The sequence below is a fragment of the Pundamilia nyererei genome, unplaced genomic scaffold (genome assembly GCF_000239375.1).
Source record: "Pundamilia nyererei isolate P.nyererei 1_Seehausen unplaced genomic scaffold, PunNye1.0 scaffold00027, whole genome shotgun sequence".
NCBI classification, from domain to species: domain Eukaryota; kingdom Metazoa; phylum Chordata; class Actinopteri; order Cichliformes; family Cichlidae; genus Pundamilia; species Pundamilia nyererei.
The window spans coordinates 628,047-653,878 of NW_005187428.1; the positions used below are offsets into that span (position 1 = coordinate 628,047).

Genomic DNA, 25,832 nt, shown 5'->3' on the forward strand with positions numbered 1-25,832 from the left:
ACTTCATTCATCTATAAAACGCTGTTTGATGGGTGCTTTTCTTACCTGCTGACTTTACAAGATGCCTCCTACTCGTGAGATCACGAATGATGGCGTCTATGTGCCGCGCTTCATAACGTCACAGCCCTCTGAAAACCTTTCTGTCCTGAATTAATAGCTTGGCTGTCACGTCAGTGGGATGCTTTCTCATGCTAGAGGTCAGTGATGCTGACAGAGGACAACACAGAAATCGCAGAAACACAAGCCACTGTACAGTAGCCAGCTCACTCCGTTATGGGATTACACTGATGTACTCCAATTTGTAAAACCAGCCACTGGGTAACAAGATAAGAAACCAAGTTTTGCGTATCATCTTGCAGCTTTGGCAACATGGAGTCATGGAATATCATATATTATTCCACGTAGCTATCGGACAAAGGCATTTATTTTCCTCTACTGCAGTGCTATGTTTAACTTCTGTCATGTCATTTGATAGCTGTGGTCATTAAAGCACATAGATGGCCACGCCAGCCTTTGCTTAGTCGGCTGTTTTCCTGACCTGTACAACCGAGAGGCGACTCACGTGCCGTCAGGGGCAGTGCACTCTAAAAGCCAGCCTGCTGTGAATTTCTAATTTGCTTTTCCACTCGTGTGATTCGTTCCCACTCTGGTCATACTTGCTTTGGATCCTGTCTGTGTTTTTAGATGCACTGATGGGGGGGGGAGAAGACGCTGCATTATTCTGTTGCACGGCGTGTGAAACTCCCTCTGTGCTGTTGAAGTCAGTGATGCAAACACTCTTGTAGCAATAACAGAGGGTACGTCAAGGGCTTCTGCAGAAATACATTAAGAGGCATGAGCTCACATCAAAGCTACTTCAATTCACAGACGCAGATGGCAAAACAGGACATGCATTACAAGTATGGTTTGATTTTTTCTGCTTACAAACTTTGAACATTGTAATGTGTGACAAGAACTTACAATGATGAGTCTCATCCTCCAGATACACATCACACTCTCAATTACTGCAAAAGTTTTTGCTCTTATCACAATATAAGCACAGAAAAGTTGTAAGTTACAACTGCTGCTCATTACACTTTGCTTTTCCACACGACATCTGTGCCTGCCTTTGTTTATCTAATTCTTATGACCTTGGCCAACACACATTCTTCCATTCAAGATGCCCCTCACCTCCCCCCTCTCCTTCTGATCCTCCAATGAAATCTGCAGCGATCTCCTTACGTCAGCTACATTGCAGGACCTCTGTGCTCCTCCAGCATTATATTCAGGCCCTATCTTCTCCTGCGTTCATTAGTGCCAGAGGTAGAGGTGACAAGAACGGTCACACATTCTCAAAGTGATAAAATACACAACGGACGGCGCTGCAGGGAATTAGTTACTTGTGGAAACGCTAACAAACTAAAGTGCATGCGATAGAGTCTTAAGAGTGGAGTTTGGTGCAGTGCACAATTTACATTCAGCTGTATATTGATTAAATCTGTATGCCCCCATGGGAAGGAGTATTGAGCATCGTGACTGTAGGCTGGATTTTAATTCTATCCTCTGCATTTTAAATGGCTTTCTGCACCATGTAGTTACAACTTAAGTAACCTACCTCAGCTTTTCCTATAAAAAAGTTTACGTTTGAGGTTGTTAAAAGTAATAGCTAAATACATTTCTTGGTGACACAGTTTGCATTCAGAGCAACATAAGGAAGGCATCTATTCACACATGTGGAGAAAGGCATGTGGGATAAAGCGTCCTGTCCTTGTCCAGCACTGATGCCTTTAAAGGACACTTAGTGAACCCTACAGATTTGTTAAAGTCAATCTTTTGAATTACTGTTAAGTTCTGCTATTTTTTTAGTGAGATTATATAGAGCTTGAGGTTCTGTGTCTGTAACTAATGAATATGTGTTCTAGCTTTGTGTTAAATGTTTACAAATGTTGTTTGCTTTAAAAAAAATCTTGGAGTGTCTTAGTTTTGACACTAGCGAGTACTGCAGCATTTGAATGAGCTGTGTTTTAAATAATACTTTCATTATGTTGGCAAAAAAGCAAAAAATACTATTTTAAAACTACACTTTTAAAAGTATGAATGCAAACACTGCCAATAGCCCTGTCATCCTCACACAAAAATACCTCTCTGTACTTTACCTTTTTGCACAATATGAGGAAAAGAGGGCAGACAATTTGGTTTAGTGCAAAGCATATTACCTGGAAAAAGGGGGGAAAAGGGCAGTTTGGTGGTCAAGACAAATATTAACTTCAAAGTTAATAAGTTTTTAGCGAATTGCCGTTCTGGGGGTTATTTATGACTGACTACACACTCACAAGCTTTTTATTGACAACAGAAAATTTGTTAACCTAAATAAAATGAAAATTTACCTGCTTTTTCTAATTTATTTGACCATGCGCTGATCTGCTGCCTAAACTTGTGTTATTATTTAGATTAAAATAATGATAATTTAAAACAACCCAAGCAATAAGTGTCCACTGTTAGTCAATAAACATGTTCACCTAATGTGAAATTTAAAAGGCTTCTCGCAACCAATGCATTAATTTAAACCAGATTTAGTTTATCTAACGTATAGGCTAATAATAAATTTAAAAAGTGTAATTATAACAAGTTACATGAAAAAACATTAACAATCGTCGACGGTCCACTTCAGGAATATCTAATTACATTGATATTTATTAATCGATGACAAAATAACAGTCGCCTTAATTACTCGGGTCCTAAAACTGGATAATGATATGTTCACCGCAATCTGATAAAGCGTCTTCGGCGTGTTTTCTCCATCTTCAACGACGCGCTGGAATGGCGCCTCGTGTTGCTGGATATCACTGCTGCTGCTCCTGCTGTGGGCAGCCTCTCTGCTCTGCATCCCTGCTCTCCTCCTCCTCCTCTCCCCCCGCGGATAAACCGGAATGGTTTCTTCCAGGCGAACCTGTCACTGTCGCCGCGGCGGAGCAGGGAGCCGAAGTGTGAGCGCAGGGGGGGGGGGCAGGCTTCATCCACTGCCTGCCATTGCAGTGCGGCGGCTGCTGCTGCTCTGGAGCCACACCAGAGAGACCCCTTTCCTTTTATGTGAGATTTTAACAAGCACGCCGAGAGGACCATTGCTTTCACGAAGGTGAATGGTTATCTTGATTTTTTCCTCAAGTGCGTTGTTGGGGAGCGTGTTTTTCTTTGCAGCCGTAGGAGTTGACTAGATGTGTCCCCCTGCGGGTACAGGCGAACGATAACGGTGCAAGCCGAGGTAACTTAGCTACCTCACTGCTACCAACTGCATCTGCGCGCTATGCTAAGGGGTTAGCAAGTTGCCACGCTAACGTACCTCCTATTTGAAATGGCCAATAACGAGGTTCATTGACGTATTTTATGTGGGACATGCATAAACGGTCAGAATAAGCTACAGAATGCCTTGCGTTAGAGCTGTCATCGAGCGGACGGGTTATTAAGTGCGTCCAGGTAAGATTAGCTGGGAGTAGCTAGCCTAGCTGCTGGAACAAAATGTCGGCCAGCTAGGGGGCTGATTTGACCAAGAGGGTATAAAAGGGGCACAAGATTTAGTGTCAGGGTGCAGGACGCAAGGAGGGAGTGGTAATATGAAGTCAGCTGCTAGAAATATGACATGGTTTTTTTTCTTCCTCTTTGTAAATTAATGGGGGAGGTGGTGCGCTATCTCACCTTGTACTGATGTTCCGTTAGTAAAAAACAAAACAAAAAACGAAGTGGGATTTTTGGGAAAGTTGTTAGGTCCCTAGCTGGGATTAGGTTAGTGGCACTGGACCACCTGCTCGCCTGCCCCGCTGTCGTTACATTTTAAACATGTCATAATAATACCAGCTATGTGTGTGCTTGTGTGTGTGGGGTCTTTGGTGGGGATAAACGACTGTTTGGTATGGCGCATGGAGGCTAACTTTCATTGTTAGTTTCCATACTAACCAATGGACAGCTGCTAATATGAACTGAAGGCACCAGTGTTCACCTGTTTAATATTGATTGATGTAAGTTTTTTTTTTTTTTGCATGTTATTATCACTTATCTCGTTTTCACATGTGCTGTAACCTATTTAATGTATGTACAGAAGACACTAGCATGTTAGGACGTGTAGAAATAAGAGATAACAATGAAGATGTGAGCTTCAGATTTTGACTTGATGTTATCCGGGATTTTAGTAATCGAAATATCCTGTATTGACTCTAATTTCTTTACCTTATCCTTCCAAAAGCTTCTTAAGGGATTCCTAAGTCAGTTTAGCTGCAGAGGAAAACAATCAACCACCTCTTTCTGGTGGTTCCTTATATCTCACAATCTTGTTTTGAATACAAAAGAAGATTGTGAGATGTCTAAGCGTCACTTCCGGCCAAGATGCCAGGTATTAAATGTGTATGAAGTTCTGTTATGTTTTTTGGAAAAATATAGCAGTGGTCCTGTCATGCATTTCACTTGTGTTGTTTTTGTTAATACAGTTTATGACTTTGGCACTGAATGCTATTTAACAATTGCAGTGATTTTTTTACCCTATCACATATATAATTACTGCATATTTTACTGGAAGTTTTGTGATTCATTGACGCACATCTTCATCTTGAACTCCCTCGTGCGTGCGACTAAAATGTGTAAATGCTGGCGACTGGCATTGTGATAGTAACACTAGATGAATCTGCAGCTGGGAAGGAAAATAGATTTGTCAAATGAAGTGGGAGAGTCATACTACAGATGATGTTTGTGGTTACCCTTCAGATGTTTCATTGCACAATCCAGTTTGCGTCTTTCTTTCCCTGCTGAAAAACAGATCAGAACACAGAGCTGTACAGGCAGCGACTCTGGCAAACATGTTACTGTGAAGAAGAAAATATCAACCCAAGGGCAGACATACATGTTGGTTTGTAAATCATGTTGCCCTGAGCTGTCATGAGAGCAACCATCATCTGAGTCATTGCGGTTTTGGAAGGAAGGACAAGCGCATCTGATATTTTGCCTACTTAAGTTAAATTTGACTGACTGCAGCTTTGTAATCCTGTGTATTTATAGAAACTGGCTGGAATTAGGGGCTTATCTGTTTGGTGGTGACAACAGACATACTAATGAGACTGAATTACTATATTTATGCCATGTGTTTATACATGCTGCACCTATAAACCTTGGTTTTGCAGATAGGACTATGCACACAGATTACTTTCTTATAAAGGATATCAAAGTGGATGGCCTCCGTGTAGATGATAAAGAATGTGTTTAAATTAAGGATGCTGGAAAACAATGGCTGAAAATGTTTGATTAGAGCCCAGTCCTGATTGTTGGGTGCTGATACCAATTTACATTTTTAGGCTTATGTATATGCAGACACAAGTCAAAGCTACATTAACAAGGAGAAAACAGAGCCATTGTTTATTAATTTACTGGAAATGTATTGTACAAACTAGATACCTGAAAATGAAGGTAGATGTCTTATCGTAAATTAAGTGTGACTTTTCCAATATTTAAAATGAAAATATGTTTTTAGGCTGTGGCTGAATATACTGGCTTTTACCCCATCCAATTTGGACTGTAGGTAGCTGGATTCAGTGCCAACCTGCAAATCTGCTGGTGCTGCCGCTGCTAATGTTAGCCACATTTAGCAAATAATATGACAATGCATGTGCAATTTTGTGCACACTGCAATATGCCACACATTTTAATGGCTTTTAAAAGAAACTGAGAAATGTGATTAGGGCTGCAGCTAGCGATTATTTCAGTAATAATATAAGAATAAAATAATAAGAATAAAAAGTTCAATTAATCTTTACTCTGTGTTCTTGGAAGGCTTTATGAGTTCCTGTACATGGGTTTCTGTCTGTGGAAGTGAATCAGGGAGTTTGTGTCTGTTAGCCTTTAAAGGAGAATGGGGTGGGTGCAATGAATAGACGCCAGCGTATCAGCACTCTGAAGTTTGCCCTGTGCTTTGATGCAATGTTTCTGCGCTGCTTAAAACAAGATGTTATGATGGTGTAGACGTTAATTAATATTAACGTCTCAGTGTCCAACCTAAAATCCCGCACGTCAGTGGCTCAGTTTTACTGGCCCATATACATTTTTATTGGTTTGTGGAAAAAAAAGTTTTCATTTTTGAATATATCAATGCAATTTAATTGAGACAGTATTTTATATTATTTCACTTTGAATCCGAAAAATGTTTCTGAAAAAATCTTGAAATAAATATGGTCTAGTATTGCCATGCCCGTTTTCGACTCGCCCATTTTCGTTTCCATGTACAATAGGATGGCTGCCGTCAGCCTTCAGTAAGCTGTATAATTTAAAGGTGCCATCAGACTAAGTTAACAGTTAATCTGCAGATTTTAATAACTCCTGGAGGCTTACTGCAGACTTTTCGCTGTGTAAAACAAACTGCGGTGGATGGAGCAGCTACAAAGTCTGTTTTTCTTCACGTCTGAGTTTGTTGATCACGTGCTTTGATGAAGGACTCCCGCTCGTTTATCCCAGTAAAGGTTTTAATAATGATTACGGGAACAGCGCTGCTGTTTGGACGCTAGAAACACGCCGCTTTCTTTCACGTCTCAGTAACGGCTCCGCCTCTTTGCTCTTCGCGGTGTGTAAACAGACTCTGTTTCCATGTTAAAGTCATCATCACTGCTGCTGTTGTCAGTGTTTCTGTTTAAAGCTGGAAGCTGTGTGGACTTAATGTGGTCAGACTTTTTATTCACACGCTAATCCTAAATACGTTTGTATTGCTGGTCTGTTTTCAGTCGCAAACATGGGAGAGACGCTCGCTTTCGCGTTTCCATGGTGACATGGCGCTTCAGAGACAAAGCATCGAGAACTTTTTTTTTTTTATATATAATTTTTTTTATAATCGAATTATTCGAAATACTCGTTGCAGCTCCAAATGTGATTGATACTCATAAATGGTTCTTCAATAAAAATGCAGCATTTTTGGACTATGCCTAGCTTAAAATCACCTCAGCTTTGACTGTTTTGCCAACTTTAGATGAGTCATGGGTATTTTTTCCCACCACATTTTTAGTCAGCCAGGAAATGAATCACTGGGAAGGTCCCTAGTAATTAGCAAGTTACTGCAAAGATGATACATAAATATGCACCGTACTCTCATAAGCTGTGATGCTGACTGTGCTAATGCTAAGGCATTGCAAACAATGAGTTTCATATCTCGATATACGTTCTGTGTAAGTGCAAGTGCGTGAGAAGTGTTCCCGCTGATTTACCCAATGTGTTACACTGTAAATAGTTTGCATTTCAGTGCTAGTGATAGCCTCAGGGGCCACTAGAATAACAAAGAGGGGAATTAATGAGTTAGCCTGTGCTATTTTGAAGAACTGTAACATCTGTGCTTACATCTGTCCCAACATGTTAGTGTATCGTACTATAAGGATTACAGTGTATGTATGTGTCTGTTTCCTAACTCCTAGACACGTTAAGCAATGTGGATGAAACTTTCTATCTAGGATTATCAACATCTATATAGCTTTTGGGAATTATTTTATAACAATTAAGTCTATACATATTATAAATACTATTTGCGGTAGCTTATTTCAGAACGAACAGCTGCATTAACTGTTCGTACGTTGTTGTTTGTAAATACATGATGATAAACAATTTTTAATGCAATGGCACTTTTGGATCATTTAACTGTGTCGTCATGCATATCTGTAAATAAGTGTACATCAAACAGTGACACCAATAGTTACTGTAATTCTTACACAATGAAAATGTTGCTTGCAAAGAACAAAAATAAATTAATATATTTATCATGCATTTGTTTGGCATTTACTATTTGACTGTGTAGAGTGATATAATGAAGACAAAAAGAGTAACATGTTGACTTAACATACGTGTTTGTGCCTTAATACATGAACAAACTGAACAAGCACCACGGGCCTGGCAGGAACTTGCCACGGGGCAGGTTTTTGCTAATTTACTATAATTCACTCGTGGTTTTTGTCCATTTAAAAAAAAAAAAAAAATTATTATTTATTTGAACAACTGTTTTCACAACAAAACATAGTTTGGAAGTATCTAATATTGCATGTGTTTAAGGCTTTTGATTTAGCATTCTGTAGATCAAGCTATAAATGATGGTATTTTGTTTCTTATGTACTACCTCACCCTTGGACTACATTTTGGAGACAGTGTTAGTAGATCAATGGGTGTGTTGGACATGAAAAGGTCATTGCTTTGATCTGTGGCCAAATTTAGACTTTCTAGCAAACATGTTTTAACAATATGTCATTGAAATCTATGGTCTCATAATACATTTGCCCTCTGTCTGGTCATATGGCATGTTTACATTGTGGTGGTAGTTCCAGTTACACAGAGGCTAGCTTGTGTAAATCAAGGCTGTCATAAATCCCGGTGTGAAGGGGATGTGGAATTATCAGGACGAATAGGCTTGGAAACTCTTTCATCAGTTTCATTTTGGCGTGAACCTCCTTTTTCTTATACTGTAGAAACCTCCCTTATCATTGCTGTTTCTCTTTGGCTCTGCTTTCCTCATTTCAATCACTGTGATGAAGAGGAGGTGGGGGCAGGTCAGTGGCTCAGCTTATCAGCACATTCCTGCCTTCTTGTGTGCTCTGTGTGGGGCACTGATAACTTCCACTGGGATGATTGAGTTCAGGACCAGATTTCCTGCTCTTATGTGCTCAGGACACTCTCGGGCTCTGGTTAGCATCACTAACTGGTGCTGTGGGGCCTGCAAATGGTCTTAGCTCACATTAAGCCTCCATCCACGTGAGTGAGTATCAAAACTTTTAAATTATGTTGTTATAATTAATGGGACATAGCCAATAGGAATATACGTATTAGGGCTGAACGATATATCGCATTTGCGATAATATCGCGACATGATCAAGTGCAATTTTCTAACCGCAAAGGCTGCGATTATACTCTGGACATGTCCAAATTCATGGGCTGCATCCTCCTGAGGCCGCATTTGTAGACCGATTACGTCACAGCGACGCGCCGAAGGCTGTCCAAATTACTACCATATCCCAGAATTCATAGCACGGCTGGAACTCCAGTTTCCAGCAATGGCGGCCGCTACTAAGTTTTGAAATTACTCATACTAATCTTTCTGGGTCACAAAACAAACTTTTAACATATTTTCAGGCGAGAAAGTAGTTGTGTAAACATCAAATATCTGCTCGGTTTATCAAGATATCCCATATTTGCAAAAGTGCTTCGACGTTTTCAGAGGCGTCTGCTACCCTCCGGCTAGCTCGACAGCTAGCCGCGAGCTCGAGGGTTACTGATGCGGCCGAGAACGGCACAACTCCCGGCACATCATTTTCAGATCACCGCGGAGTTTCGCTGCTCGGGTTAAACGTAATATATAAGTCACTTAGACAACCTAAAAATGTTATTGTTGGGCTTTTTTCAGTGTTTTGTTTGTTCGTGAGTAAATCGGTTTGGCTGAGATTAAAGTTATTAGATTAGATAAAATAAAACTTTATTAATCCCCCGGGTGGGTTCCTCCTTGGTTTTCACACAGCTGACTAAACGTCAAACAGAAAACTTATTAAACAGAAGTATGAGACAGTCGAGAATTTACACCAGTGTCCGGTTATATTTTAGATAGCAAGGAGCACACGGCTGAGTTTATTGAACTCCACCGAGACAGCGATGACGCTAATCAGAAGGCTAGACCGTCTAATTTCACGCCTTTAAATTTTAAAGGCGTGTTTGTGTGTGTGTTTATACAATTGCTATTATGTTTGCACTTTATGTGTAATGTTACTGACTGCAGAGATCAGTAAGATGTGTGTATTTTTTATTTATTAGTTTTATTTATTTAATATTATTTTTTAATTGAATGACTGTCTAGTAGTTCACAGATGTCGAAAAACTGAGTGTGGTAAAGCCACTGATTTTTTTTTATATATATTTCTGCAATCTGCACATTGTACTGACTTTCATTTTAATGTTTACACCAGGGTTCCTTGTCAGCACTTTATGCTCAGATGTTTGTAAGCTAAAAATAAACTATTGTGTATGTTCAAATATACTGTTGTGATTGAAGAAGTTAAATAAAAATGTCAGTCATCAATTCATGCATCACCTCATGTCATCATAACAGAGGTCTGTCTTCCAGGAAAGAACAGTTTAAAATTAATGTAATATAGTATTGGCCATACTATATGATGTATTGCTTGTCTTTGTTTAATAATACAGAAGACAAAGACCTTAAAAAATAATCGCATATCGCATCGCAATCGCAATATTGGGGCAAAAAATCGCAATTAGATTATTTTCCATAATCGTTCAGCCCTAATACGTATTCAAATTCTTTCTTCAGAAAAAAAAAATTGTTATTTTTTACTAAAAACGGCTATATCTGATTTTAGCAGAAATCGTCTAAAAACGCACCTGATCAGCATCTATGGCAATAGCATCCATGGTACTAACTCTAGAGGTAAATATTTGCCCAGGGGTTCATGGGAAAACTTGGGGGAAAAAAGAAAACTGATTAAACATTAGATCTTGGAGTCATCCCAGTAAATGCTAATGTCTCCCATAACTGCATGACTTTCAATTAAATGTTTGCTATCTTAACTCATTCACTGCCATTGACGTCTATAGCCGTCAATTGCAGTGAATGAGTCAATGGGTTTAACTCATTCACTGCCAATGGCTGGCAGTGAATGAGTTAATTTAAAAAGTGATGGACATATCAGTAATTTATAAAGGAAAATATTTTGGAAAGGTTAGGGTTAGACATCACTTAATGCAGATTGGCATTTAACTTACAAAACGATTATTACATATACTGAGGCAAGTCATCCAGTCAACTCACTCTGTTGTCCATTATTTACTACACCACATGTGCTGGGTTTTTGCCATGTGTTATGTGAGAGGGTGCAGAAAACAGATAAAGTGAAGAAGTACAAAATGTCCCTGTGATGAAGCAACACATGTCTTGTCTCATCTGATGAATGTGTACAAGAAGAGGAGTGTTGGGCACTTATGACAGCAGCAATGTGGCAGCCAAGGCTCTAATAACAGCTAATTATCATACTGTCTAAACACTAATCTGGAAACATGTTAATTGCAGTGTTGACTGCTAGTCTTGACGCTTAGCACATTAAATAAGATTTGCCTGCAGACTGCATTCATTTCAGGCTGAGAAACCCAAAAGAACTTTGGCCTTTCGTGTAGTTTCATATTCAGACTTTATGCCCAAACATCACCTCTTCAAGGTAGGATCGTGTACTATTTTGAATTTGAAATGTGTTGTTACTAAGGAAACCTAAAGAGTAGAAAGCTAAAGATATAGTCGTAATCTGAGGCCAGGATGCACTTTAATAGAAATCCAAGCACAGACTAAAAGCAATTAAATGATCTGTATTCTTTTATGGTTTGCAATGTTTTCCAGCACCAGTTTTAGTAAAAGCAATAACTGTGGTATTTACTGTGAACGTACAGCTCAAGTTTCTAACGTTCAAACAGAGACTGCTGCAGAAGTTAATATGCTGTAAATATGAGTTCAAGTTACTGGAAATAGAGCTATAGTTCATTTAAATAAGGGAACTGGTGGTTCTGTAGCTCAGTATCTCACTCAGGTTATGCCAAATATTTAAACATTTTAAAAGAAATTTTTTAAAATCTTTACATGATAAATATACACACAGAGTGACATTTAAAGCATTTCTGGACCCCATTTTTTTGACCTTGTAGATGTGTGTTTTGCTGTATGTAGCTACACATTGTTTAAAGAAGATGATTGCTGCTCAGGTTCTTTACATTCCTTTTTAGTTTGATGTGGAAATAATTAATTTGGAGGCCGGGAGGCAGGAGCTAGTGGAGAGAGCAAACTATGTGTGGAATCTGTCACCACTCTCAGGTTCAGCTGAGAGGGATGTAAATTTAACTCTTCCCCCCTTCCCCGCCGGTGACTGAGTGTCTGTCAGGCTTGTCTAGCTTTATCATTATCCTGACTGATGAGTGGGATTTCATGTTCCACATGGCCTTAGTAAGATGTGAGCTCATGTCCTTGCATACTTGTGAAAATCTGCTGCTTTTTTTGTTTATTAGTCTATTTAAATTTGAATTTCAAATTTAAATTTGAATGCTTGGTCAATGCTGTTTTACAATATGAGAGGCTGAAAAACTCTTGTTGTAATAGTTGGTGTGTTTGTTCATATATTTTTTTTATTGTGGTGCATATTATGCTCCACTTCATCTACCAAATGTGTAAAAACACAATGGTAAGCCATTCTCAGATGAGTCATCCATTTACTTTGTCTGGATGCACAGTGCATCTGTGTCAGTGGTCACTGCTGCCGAACATGCTCAAAGGGGCCAGTGTAAAGATTGGATATGCAAATGATGCCCTTATAGCAGTCTGTAGTGACTGTCTCAATAAATGTCAGAAATTTTAGAGGTAATGAGCACTCTGTGAAAGGCAGTAAAGGAGGTTTAAGTGCATGAGGTTGAGTGGATGGTTTATAGTTTAATGTCCAAAAAGGTACCCAGAGCTTTATGTGGGTAGCTGATGTCGTTGTGAAGGATGAAGTGCAGAATAAAATGCTGCTACTTCAGCCTGTAATACAGTAGAAGTACAGTAGTTTTTGATGCTGCTGTAAAGTGAAGGGTAACGCCATTCCATTCCTTGATGACCGCTCTTTTCTTATTGGTGGCGAAGGAGACAGCAGCTCTCCACAGACTTGGTGTGTGTGTAGGTGGCTGGGTGGTTGGCATATAGTGCAGATGACTGAAGTTGCCTTGGGATGAATTCATATGTTTGTGCAACCATGCAGATTGTCCTTGCGACAGGAAGCACTCAAATCAAAACAGTGTAAAATGACTTGACTACTGAAATAAACGCAAGCACCCTTATGGTGTCTTACAGTGTCCTCTAAAGGCTGCTTGATTATATGCGGACCACAAACACTGGATTGTGCTTCAAAGAGGCACATAAATGTCTCCACAGGGGGCGATCCAGTGGTTGGATGGTGAAAACGCAAACTGCAGCTCCACATAATTCCCTTTTTCTCTTTAATAGATTTTTTTTACTGTCTCTACAGCAAAGAGCACGAAGTACCTTCACAGATTTGTACATAGTTAGATGTCATGGGTAAGATAATAGTTCAGTTAATTATAACAATAATAGGTATGTGAAACCAAACAAAAAAAAGAAACAAACACATTAGTTTGTGTTTCTTATTCCCAGATGTCTTATTTTTAATCTTAAAGATGCTTGGGCTTAGTAAAAAATGCCCTATAGTATACGGCTGACTGAAAGCAGCTGGTAGCTGATTGAATGCACTGATTTTGTACATTGTTACTGTTAGACATTAAAATGTCAGTTATTTAATATTGTTCACATTTGCACTCATCTGAAATTTGCTCATATGCAAGTTAAATGCCAACAGTGGAGATACCTGCACTGCAGAGGTTGCATTCTTGGAAGTTCAGCTTCAGCACGCTCGTTGATATTCATTTCCCAGTCATATCGCTAGGGAGTAGCTGTGACCATGCACAGCACATGCTCCCTTGCCTAAACAGACTAACTGGTGATGTTTTTATGATAAGCATGGGGAGTATGTTTTCATGTTTGAAATTATAGCTAAAGCGCAATATAGTTGGTTATATAATGTCCCTGACTGAAGCTACAGTTGCAGTTAGAGTAGTCTGAACCAGTGCTACAAAAGTGACAACAAACAAAACACAATGATATTTTAGCTGTTAGATGTTCCTGATTGAACATTTTACTTAACATGTTAGGTTTTTGTTGCTTTGCCTGCCTCTTGTATTTCCCTGTGTGGGTCTTTTCATTTCATGTGCAGTGTCATCAATCTGTTAATTTTACCCAAAGATTATATGAATGTCAGATTTAAAGGTGGTTGTGTTTTTGCTGTAATCATGGAATCTGTGAATACTGACCATGAAGCTAACAGAACAGCCAATCTTCTGTGGGATTTCATTAACACGTTTAGCATAATTTATGCATGTAATGCAGCACACCTGAGAAAAGCAGGAGGTGGTTTGTAATATCCCACATGCTGAGCGAATTGGTGGATTCTGCTCCGATTTAACGGCAGCTCAAGGGTTAAGTCCGATACAGCAGTTTACACTGCGGATGGATGTTCGCTAGTACAGAGGAGTCCCATGCTGTAGCGGAACTGCAGATCCCACACAGATCGCTGCCAAGCTGGAGGGGATTTGTTTCGATCCCCTGAGTGTGTAAGGATAGAGTTAGAGGGAAGGATACATTCAGAAGGAAGATGTTGGTAGAGGACACAGACCCTCACGGGCCAGAGGAAACGTTAGGGTGTAGCTGCGGAGTGTGTTTTATAACCCCTCACCTGTGGTCGTAATTTCTGTGGTTTCAAATCTAACAGAAGGAAAGAGGAAGGTGGGGGCAGTGTTCCTCGTAGCACTGATTGGTGCGGTCATGCACTGAGGCTGCTGATGTGCGTCTGCAGGAATCTCCTGCTGGATTTACTGGGGAGTAGTTGGAGTTGGAGACGCTTTTCTCTGTGTCCTCTGTGGTGAGCAGGATGAATTCATGTAAGTACCTCTAATCTTCTATGCATCAGTGTTATCTGAATACTTATGCAGCAAATAGATGAAAGGAGTAAAATTGAAGGAAAGGGAGTTTCACAGTTTCCTTTAGATAATACATGTGCTTCATGGCTGCGGATTAACTTTTCTATCAGTCTTCTGGGTTTCTTCTCTTGACCTTCATATCGCTCTCCTGCATCTCTGCCACTGTGTTCCCTCAGGTAGAGATCCGCAGTACGGTGTCTTTCCATGTTGTATGTGTAGAGTGTCACTTGTCTCTCAGGGGAACCCTTGACTGGCACTAAGGCATGGGCTCTCATTAGCATTGGGCTATGCTCTCCCCGGCAGGAGAGTTTTAGCAGTTGTCAGCACTCCCCAGTACATCGATTTCAATTGCTGAAGTGATCAATCATCTTATTCTACTTTGTTGATTCATTGCCAGCAGCCACAGTGTTGTGTATTCATGTTGTTGTTTTCTTGTCTTTGGCTGCAGTGTAATTTGAAAACTGTCTTGGAGAGAAGCAAAAGGGAAAGAATTGTTTTAACTCAGCAGTATGTTTATTGCTAGGATTGAATATTTAAGCTTGCAGCAGACTTGGCTTCATTTGGCTTTATTGCTGCACATGATTGCTGCTAATCATGTGCTGATGCATGTGAACAAAAATAATTGTGAATTATTGCTTTCAGCCACCTGTAAACCTTTAATTATCATATTTTATTTGTTTCGACTCATTACTACTCTTGAAATATGAATAGTCACATTTTCATCACACTGGCACTGAAACAGATTTGTGAGAACGATCAAAGTCTCTCTCTTTTTTTCCCCCCCTCAGACCTTACAAAGAAATACAATAAATAGGCAGTACAAAGAGAGAGTGGATGTATTTTCCTTTGCAGTATTTTATCATTTGTTTTGGTCGATTTGTGGCATTTACTACAACAAGAACCTATTAAATGTTCCTCAGTGTTCATGCTGCAAGGTTCCCCCCCTAAATCACTCTGTTGCAGCACCACAACAGTAGAATTAATGAGAGCTATTTTTAGCTACTCTGGTCCCAGAGCGGTCAGAATTGAATAAGTCTCTGCCTCACCCCTAAACCATACTTCAGCACAAAATCGCACAATGTTGCCTCAGTTATAACAAAATATCATTTGCTTTTTTTACGCAGAGAGTTGCGTTTTTTTAAGCAGGGCTGTTTGATTATGGTAAAATAAATATTATCATCCTGATTGTTTGAAACAATTTAGAGAACATAGTTAGGCTTACCGTGTGTTTTGCTAAACTCTTTAAAACAAAAAGTGTATCCATTTGGGTTACCTCTTTAGTTTTCCTTCAGGCTCTCTCTTTGTTATCTTGGCTCAAGCTTAACCAAACCTGCTACAGCCTGGCAGGGAGGGAGGCTTTTGCTTTTAGGGGAGGGTTGAAGGTCACCGCTGTAAAAGGAGAGGGGTCTGCTCGATTCAGTGACGCAAAACAAAACTAGAGCACTATTTTTATTTTTATGTTAATTATATTGTTTTCATAATCATTGCAAGTCAGGTTTGTAGCTGCACATTTGATTAGTTGCAGGCCCTTTATTTGAAAGTGACAAGAATTGTCACAGCTCCCTGCCAAACTGTCTGCTAGTATTTGCCAAGTAGACAAAATTTACTGTTTCGCTGACTTCAGAGAGGACCTCCAGGGCACACAAGTATATGTAAGTTTGTTATTGCTCAGTTTTATTGCCACTGGCATACAGATAGTACCTGTAACAAGAAGCCATTTGCCCCTCAACTTGCAAAATACACATGTGCCTTTTTAAAAATATCTTTTGAGCAAGAAAGCTAGATTTAGCTTCTTAAATCTGAACGTCATCTGTTTGTTTGGAAACTAGGTTGGTCACGGTTTTTGGTTTATAGAGCAGCTGAAGGAGTAATCAGGAAGATGAGCTATGATCAGTAATGACAATAATTGTTAGTAGCATTCTGTAATTGATTTACAAGTGGAAATTAAAAGCTTGAAAGACTGCTGGCAGAGCAGTATTTTATGGACATGCTATAATAGTTTGTTCTGCAGAGGAATAAAAAGCCCAGTGGGCTCATTGATGATTGCGTTGTTTTACCATTTGTGCATTGATTTGACACAGTCCTCTTTGAGCAGAGCTTTCCTCTCCGTTCTCCATCTGCATTAAAGTCCATCTGTGTTGTAGTGCTGGCTCCCATGTTGCCTAGTTGTAATCCCCCAAGCATGACCCAACCAACATGGTGTGTCTCACTGTGGAGCGGCTGCCAGGCCTGGCTTTAGCTTGAGGCATGAAGCCTCTCTTGGCACCAAATTGTGGCTGTAAAGGGTGTACACATTATGGCACTGAAAGTCATCAGTCACGGGATGTTGGTGCAACTTTACAGCAACCTATGCTCATTTCACTGAAAACAACATGCCTTACTTTGTGTTTACTTAAAAGAAATGTTTTGGACATTTTTGGAACAGGAAATGAACATATTTGTTTTTGACAAATATAAAGTCACTAGTTCACTGTTTAGATCTTATGGCAAAAAAAAAAATAGTAGTGCTCATTTGAGCCACAAAACTTTATGAATTGATTTGGCCCTGTCTTTATTTCCTTTTTTTTTTAAATTTACCTCCTACAGTTTAGAGGAACCTTCAGACCTGTCCTGAAAGGCCACTAGAAAGCCACACAGTCCCCCCTCTGTTACCAGAGCAACAAGCTCTGCAGGAGCAGGAGGTAGCAAAATTATATCCCTTCACAGTGAAAGGTGTGTGCATGTGATAGAGAGAGAGAGAGATTGTTTTTCGTCTTTTTCCCTTGGTATTCGGTCCTTTTGTTTTGCCCCATTGCAATTTTTCAGTGATTTATTTGTATTCAGTGGAGCTTTAGAAGCATCCTCTAAACATGTTTTCCAGACAACTAAATTGACATCTCTTGCTACCCACTCTAAAACATTATACGTTTGTGGGCGTACATGTTTGTGTTATGCTGCATAAATGCTTATAAAGAAGTTTTGAAAGTCTGACTATCAACTGGAAACACCCCCCCCCCCATTTATCAGTTAGAAGCAAGTCTCTATAAATTTAGGCAAAATGTTTGAGCTCTTGGCGTCAGCATTTGCACAGTGCTGATCAAGAAGTCTGGGGCATAAATCCTCCTCCCTGAAAGAGCAAACTTTCTAGCGGGAGATCATTCCTCTGCTTTCACCAGACTTGTTTATATTCAGATGCCCCCCACCCCACCCTTTCTCAAGAGCAGATAATTCAGTGTGAAAGGCCAGGGGGAGTTCCCCTGTTCAAACTTTGGTTCACCCTCCTTGTGTGAGCCCCACTATAAGCTGCTTGAGGAGTTTGTGACTGTTGCTGCCAAGCTGAGCACGTCTGGGGCCACTTGTGGCATTTTATTTAGCTGCCTGTATTCCCAGACGCCAGCTAATCTTTGGCATTTGGCCGACAGGTCGCAGCAGACATAAGGATGATGTGTTGAAGGAGGCCAGGGTGCTAAAACAATAAACGGCACAGCAGCAGTTGGTCAGCTAAGCTGCTGCCTCTGAATATGATTTCTGCTGTACAAAAAAAAGTTGGACATTGTTTTCTTCACATCTGAGTTACTTTTTTTGTTCAGACATTTGCTTCTGCAGCAGCATGGCTGTTGTTATTTTCAACTTCAGAATCTCTGGGTGTGTTTTTAGTGTTTCTCATCACACACATTTTGGTGATGACTTAAAACTGTGCAATATTGCAAAGTACATTTTGATAGTTTAAAAAAGGGTGTCCCTGAATCTTAACTACTGTGTAAGGTTGATTAAATTGTGCATCCTTGGGCTCACAATCCCTTAGTACCTTATATTTTTGTTGCCACACTTTGACGGGGGATGAATTTGGGGGTAAAAGTAATGGGATGGGTTATCTTGTTTTCATAATTGATGGATGCCATTAAGGACAGGTAGCTTTACTGATTAAAAATGATTAACTGAATATCCCTATTCCCTATATGAGATTTCATAGTGGTCTGTAGTTCAGTATTTGGCCTGCAGACCATCCAAGATTTTTAGCTGTTTATCGCTCTTTGTGGCTTAATAGCACTTCCATTATCAAGTTGTCATACTGATGTGCTGCAAAATGGCTTTCAGTGTGAAACTGGACTGACTCTTGCTAGATGTTTTGCGTTTGAAGCTGCCAACACGTCGACAGCAGTCTCAGTGGCAGGTCTAAGCACTGGAACCGATGCTCCTTTTCAGCGTGAAGAGTAATCTCCCTTTGCTCATTTTTCATCACATTTTAATGTACCGCAACATGAGATTTCTGCATAGGTGGTTAATACTGTAAGGAGGTGTCAAAGAAATAACCAGCAAAGCAGAAGGGGATATGTGTGGCAGTCTCACCTATTAAGATCACAAGGCTAGGATCATTTTGCATGACAGATGGGGTTATTGCATTAAGTGCTGTGATGGTGGTTGTAATTTGCCCCAATGGGAATGACCTCGTGGTATTTTATATGCAGTCCTTGAATGTCTAATGTGTTGTGAGATTGCAGTGGAGGTAAAATGATACAGAGCCAGAGATAAGAAGCGGGCTGTAGGTCGCAGAGGATGGCGTTAACCCAGCAGCTGACTGAGGTGACCTTAAGCTTATCCTCTGTGATTGTTAATGGGGCTGAGGTTGTCCTTCAATTTTAGAGACTTACTGCCAGTGTGGCCCTATTTAATGAAGGAGGATCTTTTTCTGTTGTGCTATTGTACTCAGTTCACTGTAAACTTGGGACCTCATACTGTGGACCCACTACAAAGAAGACTGTCTAGTCTAAAAACCAACATGTTTATGGTGTGTGCCTGGGCTATTTGCTGTGCTCTGTTGTGTCATCTGTATCACTGTGAATCAGCAACAGTGTGAAACAAACAAGCGTCCTGATGTGTACCCTGTCTTAATTTTTAGTGGTGAAACACTTCCCCTTCCACTAGGAACCTTGGTAGAGGACAAAAAATAATCAGTGCTATTATTGTGTATTCAAATATTCTGTTCATCTTTTTAATTATTTTTTACTAAAGTCTCTCAGTGTGCTTTCACAGTCGATTTGCTGTTTATAATCTTTACATCCTTTATTTGCAGTATGAATAATACAATATGAATAATGAAATGTAGCCTAGATTGCCCAAGTGGCTGATGTTCATAAAGCAGCAGTAGTCCAAACCCTTACCCTCTATTTTTTTTCAATATCTCAGTATAAGTAGCTTTTGCTGCAAAAGTGGTAAATGCTACTCTACACATTATGCAGACATTTAGCTTGGACAGATAACGCCTACTCTGTTCATTAAAAAACAGCACATTGGACCTTTTATGCAGACTTTGTTAAAGGTTAAACACTGAAGGAGACACTGTCAGATGTATTTTGGGAGCCACTCTTCCACCTTTTTATCAGTTGGAATAATGAATTATTTTAACTCTTCTTGTCTGAACTCTGGAGCTTATGTGTTAAGCACTGCGCAATTTCTTTGCCTTTCAGAGTGCAGCAATGGAGGAGACAGTCATTTGGGAACAGCACACAGTAACACTACACAGGGTGGGTATCTGTTATCCTTCCTTTACTCTCTATAATTGTCTATGTTGAAATTATGCCCTATCCTAAACGCTCTCTGCCCTACCTGGTTTACGTTATTTTCCCTCTATCTCCCATCTCAGCATTTTATTTCCCTGCTATTTTCAGGATCACAGCATGTAGGGAGTTAGCTCACTGTGTAATTAATTGCACGTGGAACAGACACAAAGCTTTTCTTCTACACGATTCCATGTTTTTGGCTGTGGAGCATAAATTGCACAAATGCTGATCTGGCATCTTTGTGCACATTGTTTGCACGCAAACTGCATCGCTTCAAAGTGTTCGACTACTGTATTCTGTAGAGGTGGTTTTACAAACAATTATTTTGTTGGATTCGTACCAGGAGGTGGTCATTTAAATACATCTGTCTCTACTCATCAGTTAGTTTCTTGGTCCATCCACACATCCTTATCTTTTTTGTGTTTTGTTTTTATTTCTGTGTGCAGGCACCAGGGTTTGGCTTTGGGATAGCCATTTCAGGTGGACGGGATAACCCTCATTTTCAGAGTGGTGAGACCTCCATTGTCATCTCAGATGTGCTGAAAGGAGGCCCCGCAGAAGGCCTACTGCAGTAAGATTTAGTTGTATTATCGGGAACCCAGTCATGCAGCTCATTTTTTAGTATTAAATTACACTGCCTGCTTCATAAAGACTCCACTGTCTGTCTGTTCTTGGTATCTCATTTCTTTAGGGAAAATGACAGAGTCGTTATGGTCAACGCTGTCTCCATGGATAATGTGGAGCACGCGTATGCTGTTCAGCAGCTTCGTAAAAGTGGGAAGCTCGCCAAAATTGTGAGTGTCACATCCCATTATGAAGTCTTCTTGGAAAGCTAATTTTGTAGTCAGACTTAAAAAGTGTTTGTAGCAGAGATATGCATATTGCTAATAATGTTATTTGGGCTCTCTCATATGTTTTCGTAGTTCACTAGCAGAAGAAATGTGCATGATAAGGGGCGTGCCTGGCTCATGTTGGTTGTCAAGCTCATTTCATGTCTTATTCCCTTTGTTTAGACAATCAGGCGCAAGAGGAAGGTGCACGTCCCCATGGGCCGCCTGGGAGAGAGGGAGACTATGTCAGAGCATGACGAGGAGGAGGATAGCTACGACGAAGAGATATATGAAACGAGAAGTGGACGCAGTGGCGCGTACAGCGGTGTGGGCGGCACTATGGGCAGGCGCAGTGGGCGGAGTGGCGGTCGCAGGGACAGGGAACGTGAACGCAGCGGCTCACGGGAAAGAAGTCTCTCCCCACGCTCAGACCGCCGCTCGCACAACCTGCCCCCACGGCCCGCCAAGGTCACTCTCGTGAAATCCCGCAAAAATGAAGGTGAGGCTCACAAAGTCGGGGATAAAAAGGGAGTCAGAACAGTGGATAGTGAAGCAGGGAATCTCCTGCCATTTGCTTTACATGACTATTAACAGACAACCATATTCTCTTTTAGAAGAGAATAAAGCCTCCAATTCAGCATTGGTTAACTGCCAGAGCAAACAAAACTTGCCAGCCACAGCAAAATCCAAGTAAACTCAAGTAAATCTAAGTAAAAGAGCAATTAATCTTCTTTAATCAGTACTGTTAATCCCAGTGGGAGAAGCAGATGTCAGCAGAATCGCAGTCAGCGTGGTGTTGTCACGTGAACTCTGTGCTAACGTTGTCTTTGTTGCTGTCGTTCACTTTGTAAGCAGAATATGGCCTGCGCCTGGCCAGCCACATCTTTGTCAAGGACATTTCCCCTGAGAGCCTGGCAGCCAGGGATGGCAACATCCAGGAGGGGGATGTTGTACTGAAGGTGAGAGGGGAAAGGCAGAGAATCACTGGAAACATAGAAGATAAACTGAAAATGTTTGATCATGTTCTTTATATAATCTAACCTGATTCAGATAGAAGGATGTGCAGTATGTACTACTTTGTCTCATTGTATTAATGTTTTGGGAACATGCTGTGTAGAAGGACACCGTCACATTTAGCAACATGCACATCTTGATCCTTTCCTTTAATGCATAGACTGGTTATGGGGAGGAACATTAATGTGGTCTCATACCATTAAGATAATAACCCAAGACATGTCACCTTTTGTAATGTTTCTCTTTTCATTCAAGTTCTGTGGCTGTGTACGAATGTTTACTTCATGTCATTTCTGATGGCTTGTTTTGCTGATTCTTTCAGATTAATGGCACCGTGACAGAGAACCTCTCTTTGATTGATGCCAAGAAGCTGATAGAAAGGTCAAAGGGCAAGCTAAAAATGGTGGTTCAGAGGGATGAGAGAGCGACCCTGCTGAACATCCCTGACCTCGATGACAGTATTCCCTCAGCCAACGCTTCTGACAGAGATGGTGAGAGTGATGTGAATTCAACTCAAATGAGTGGATACGAAGAAAGTCAGACTTGTCAGGGCAACTTTGAGGCTGCGGCCGTTTCACAGTATCTTTATGTTTAACCAGACATTTCAGATATCCATTCTCTGGCATCCGACCATTCCAATCGATCACATGACAGACATCGTAGCAGCCGCTCCCGCTCTCCAGATAGACGATCTGAACCCTCAGACCACTCCCGACATTCACCTCCACAAATCAGCAATGGCAGGTAAAGAACATCAACCCGGCTTTCAGGAAATGAATAAAATCGTGGGATATAGTTGCAAGAAACATTGTTATTTTTGTATGTATACATTCTGGTTTTCTTCTCTTCACAACTTTCTGTGTTTGATGGAATGAAGTTTAGAACAATACCAATTTAAACTTGAACAGCACCATTGATCACCAAAATGTGGGTGGAGTACAAAACCACTTTGATACTGGGTTGTCCTAAGCATAATTTCTCTACTGGTTCTCTACTGGGGCGATCGTGGCTCAAGAGTTGGGAGTTCGCCTTGTAATCGGAAGGTTGCCGGTTCGAGCCCCGGCTTGGACAGTCTCTGTCGTTGTGTCCTTGGGCAAGACACTTCACCCGTTGCCTACTGGTGGTGGTCAGAGGGCCCGGTGGCGCCAGTGTCCGGCAGCCTCGCCTCTGTCAGTGCGCCCCAGGGTGGCTGTGGCTACAATGTAGCTTGCCATCACCAGTGTGTGAATGGGTGGATGACTGGATATGTAAAGCGCTTTGGGGTCCTTAGGGACTAGTAAAAGCGCTATATAAATACAGGCCATTTACCATTTACCATTTTAGACTGTTGTTGATTAATTAAGACAGTAATTTGCTAATGAGTGAAATTAAAATAAGTTATATGCAACCACTTAGTAAGACTTTAACATCTTTTAAGTAACCACAACTGATGATATTTGCTTCCATGCTTTAAAACAAGCTTTTTTCCCTTCCTCTTTTCTGTTTTTCTCATGAAAGGTAGTGTGTGTTAGCACCAACCATTACTCCATTCACCACTTCTTTTGACTCTAACGTTGTTTGAAAGTACCTCATTAATTCTTCATTTAAACTCAATAGAGCACCACAGTTGTTTCCCTTTCACTCTGCTCACTGACCTGAGAAAAAATAAAAGTCAGCTGTTAAGCCGCAAAAGAGTCGGTCTTGGTCAAAATTACGGTTGAAAGCAGATCAAGAGTCTGCTCTGCTGAGCGTAGAAGCTCACTGCTCTTAACTCTTAAACATGGTGCCATAATTCAAAGCTGTTGCTGAATGGGATTTTTCTGCACTTGGTTATTCCTGTTATACTTCAGCAGCTGGAGAAATCCATACGTTTGGTGCCATTCCCCTATTTGAATATTGAGGATTTAATAAACGAATTATTCGATTTAATGTAGTTCAGTAGAGTTGTTGGGACTTTGACAAACGACTGTATATTCACAGCCCTCAGTCTAAAAGAAGTGATGAATTTGTGTGTTGAAGATCGGTCTTTTGTGTAACAGCAAATTATTAACTGATGGATGTTGCTGTTGATATCAGACATCAATTATTTAGAGACATTTCTTCTCAAGATGAGAGAATCATTTGAATGTGTCACTGGATCTTCTTCTTTTCAATGTTTTGGTGGACAAAACTGCATGTTCACCACAAAGGAAATCGTGACACACAGTAACAAAAGGCCATCTCCAGCTGCCTGTTTTAAGTCGCTCTCTATTTTTTCCTATTAGGCTCATCATTTCTTGTCATTTTTAATATACAAAAAGCGAAAATCTCTATAATGTTCTAAACAGTGGCACGGGCACACTACCTTGTGTATTTTAGTTAACAGGAAGGAGTTCTTGTGACAGGATGTTATTTGATTTGTTTGTTTGAACCTGATCAGTGATCTGGAACCCTTTCTCTCAGCTCGTGAAGTTGGCAGTTAAGTGCAGCCTGGGATGAAAAGAAGTTTGTTCCTGTCCAGCCAGTTCAAGCAGGATCCTTTGTAGTTACTTTGTCACACAGTCTGTGAACAAAGCAGCTCTCTTCCCAAAAAGTTAGCCATGTGACCAGGAGAGCCACAGATCTATGCCACTGGGAAGCCTGTCTTTATCCCTCCTGTTCCTATCACTTGCTAAGAAATCACAATCAGCATCTGAAGTTTCTGTTTGTCAAAATGCATGGAAATTTGGACATCATGTCACTGTATATTAGTTTATACAGTAGTTTACGCAATTTTTCTTTTTAAAGGAAGTCAAAGTAAGCTGGTCTAAAGCCAGAGCCTCACAGTGAAATTCACCTGGAGGACAGAACCCACTCTGACACCTTGGATAAGCTGCTCTAAAAATAGAGCACGAAAGACTGGAAAGACAAAGTGATGACCTTCAACACTAAGATGCAGGCGTAGAAAGAAGCTATTCTTAGCAAATGCATGTTCTGTTTAAGAGACAGTTTCATGTTGCCTTGCAGCACTACATCTGCAGAATGCATTATTCATGATCTCGTGCCTCATGTTCTAAAGAGAGGTTATACAAAAACATCTTTTTGCATCTTTAGTCACAGAAGTCGTGACGATGAACGGGCCTCAAAGCCGGCTTCAACACCAGCGAAGCTAGCGGAGGAGGTACCTCTGCCCAAACCGAAGGAGTCAGGAGGCAGAGAGGAGAAACAGCTCCCACCCCTCCCAGGTCAGATGTAAATCAGTCAGCCAGAAAATTACATGTTGGTTTGTATGTCTAAGAATAGTCATTTGTAAATCAGTGTGAATCTTGAGAAACGGTGTGTAATGGCCCTGTCTGTCGTTTGCAGCAGAAAATTTACATGAATTAATGAACTCTTATTCGAAACAGTTATTTTTGCCCTTTTTTGGTTGTTGCGCTTTTAAAAAGTTAGATCCAGACGCCTGCCGAGCCTGGCTGAGTCAGCCTGGAGCCAAGTGAAAATAAACCATATGAGCTGATCGAGCCTGACGTTCCTCCCCAGCCTCCAGCAGTCTGCTGCCTCTCTCTTTGACTTCCTAGCTCAGGACACTGTGTGCCTTGAGTGTGCGTGTGTGCATACAAGAATGTTGTGATAATATTTTGCTTATACGTATATGCACACTGTTGTTGTTTTTGTTCTTATTCTCACTCATTTTCTGTCTGTGTGAGGGTATTCCTTTGTTTATGATGATGTACAGTCAGTGTTACGTGTTCATCATCTGTCTGCCATAATAACATGAATCTCTGCACATTTGTATTTAGAACCCAAGCCAGTCTATGCTCAGCCCGGACAGCCAGATGTAGACCTGCCTGTCAGTCCTTCTGATGCTCCTGTGCCAACTACTGCCCATGATGATAGCATCCTACGGTAAAGTTTACAATATAGTAATATCCTACACACTCTCTCTCTCTCTCTCTCTCTC

The 25,832-nt window shown here is 40.6% G+C and overlaps 1 protein-coding gene across 11 annotated transcripts in view; it reads left to right on the forward strand.

Annotated features, from left to right (window-relative positions):
• tjp1b (tight junction protein 1b) overlaps positions 1-25,832 on the forward strand; it is a 70,974-nt gene that overhangs the window by 29,162 nt on the left and 15,980 nt on the right. For 6 of the 11 annotated variants that reach the window (XM_005728008.2, XM_005728009.2, XM_005728011.2 and 3 more), the window contains 9 exons: positions 19,998-20,054; positions 20,537-20,661; positions 20,782-20,884; positions 21,104-21,419; positions 21,773-21,879; positions 22,257-22,425; positions 22,534-22,678; positions 24,986-25,116; positions 25,672-25,777. In XM_005728008.2, the coding sequence (XP_005728065.1) occupies positions 19,998-20,054; positions 20,537-20,661; positions 20,782-20,884; positions 21,104-21,419; positions 21,773-21,879; positions 22,257-22,425; positions 22,534-22,678; positions 24,986-25,116; positions 25,672-25,777 (1,259 nt within the window). The other 5 variants (XM_005728014.2, XM_005728017.2, XM_005728015.2 and 2 more) reach the window with 5 other exon arrangements.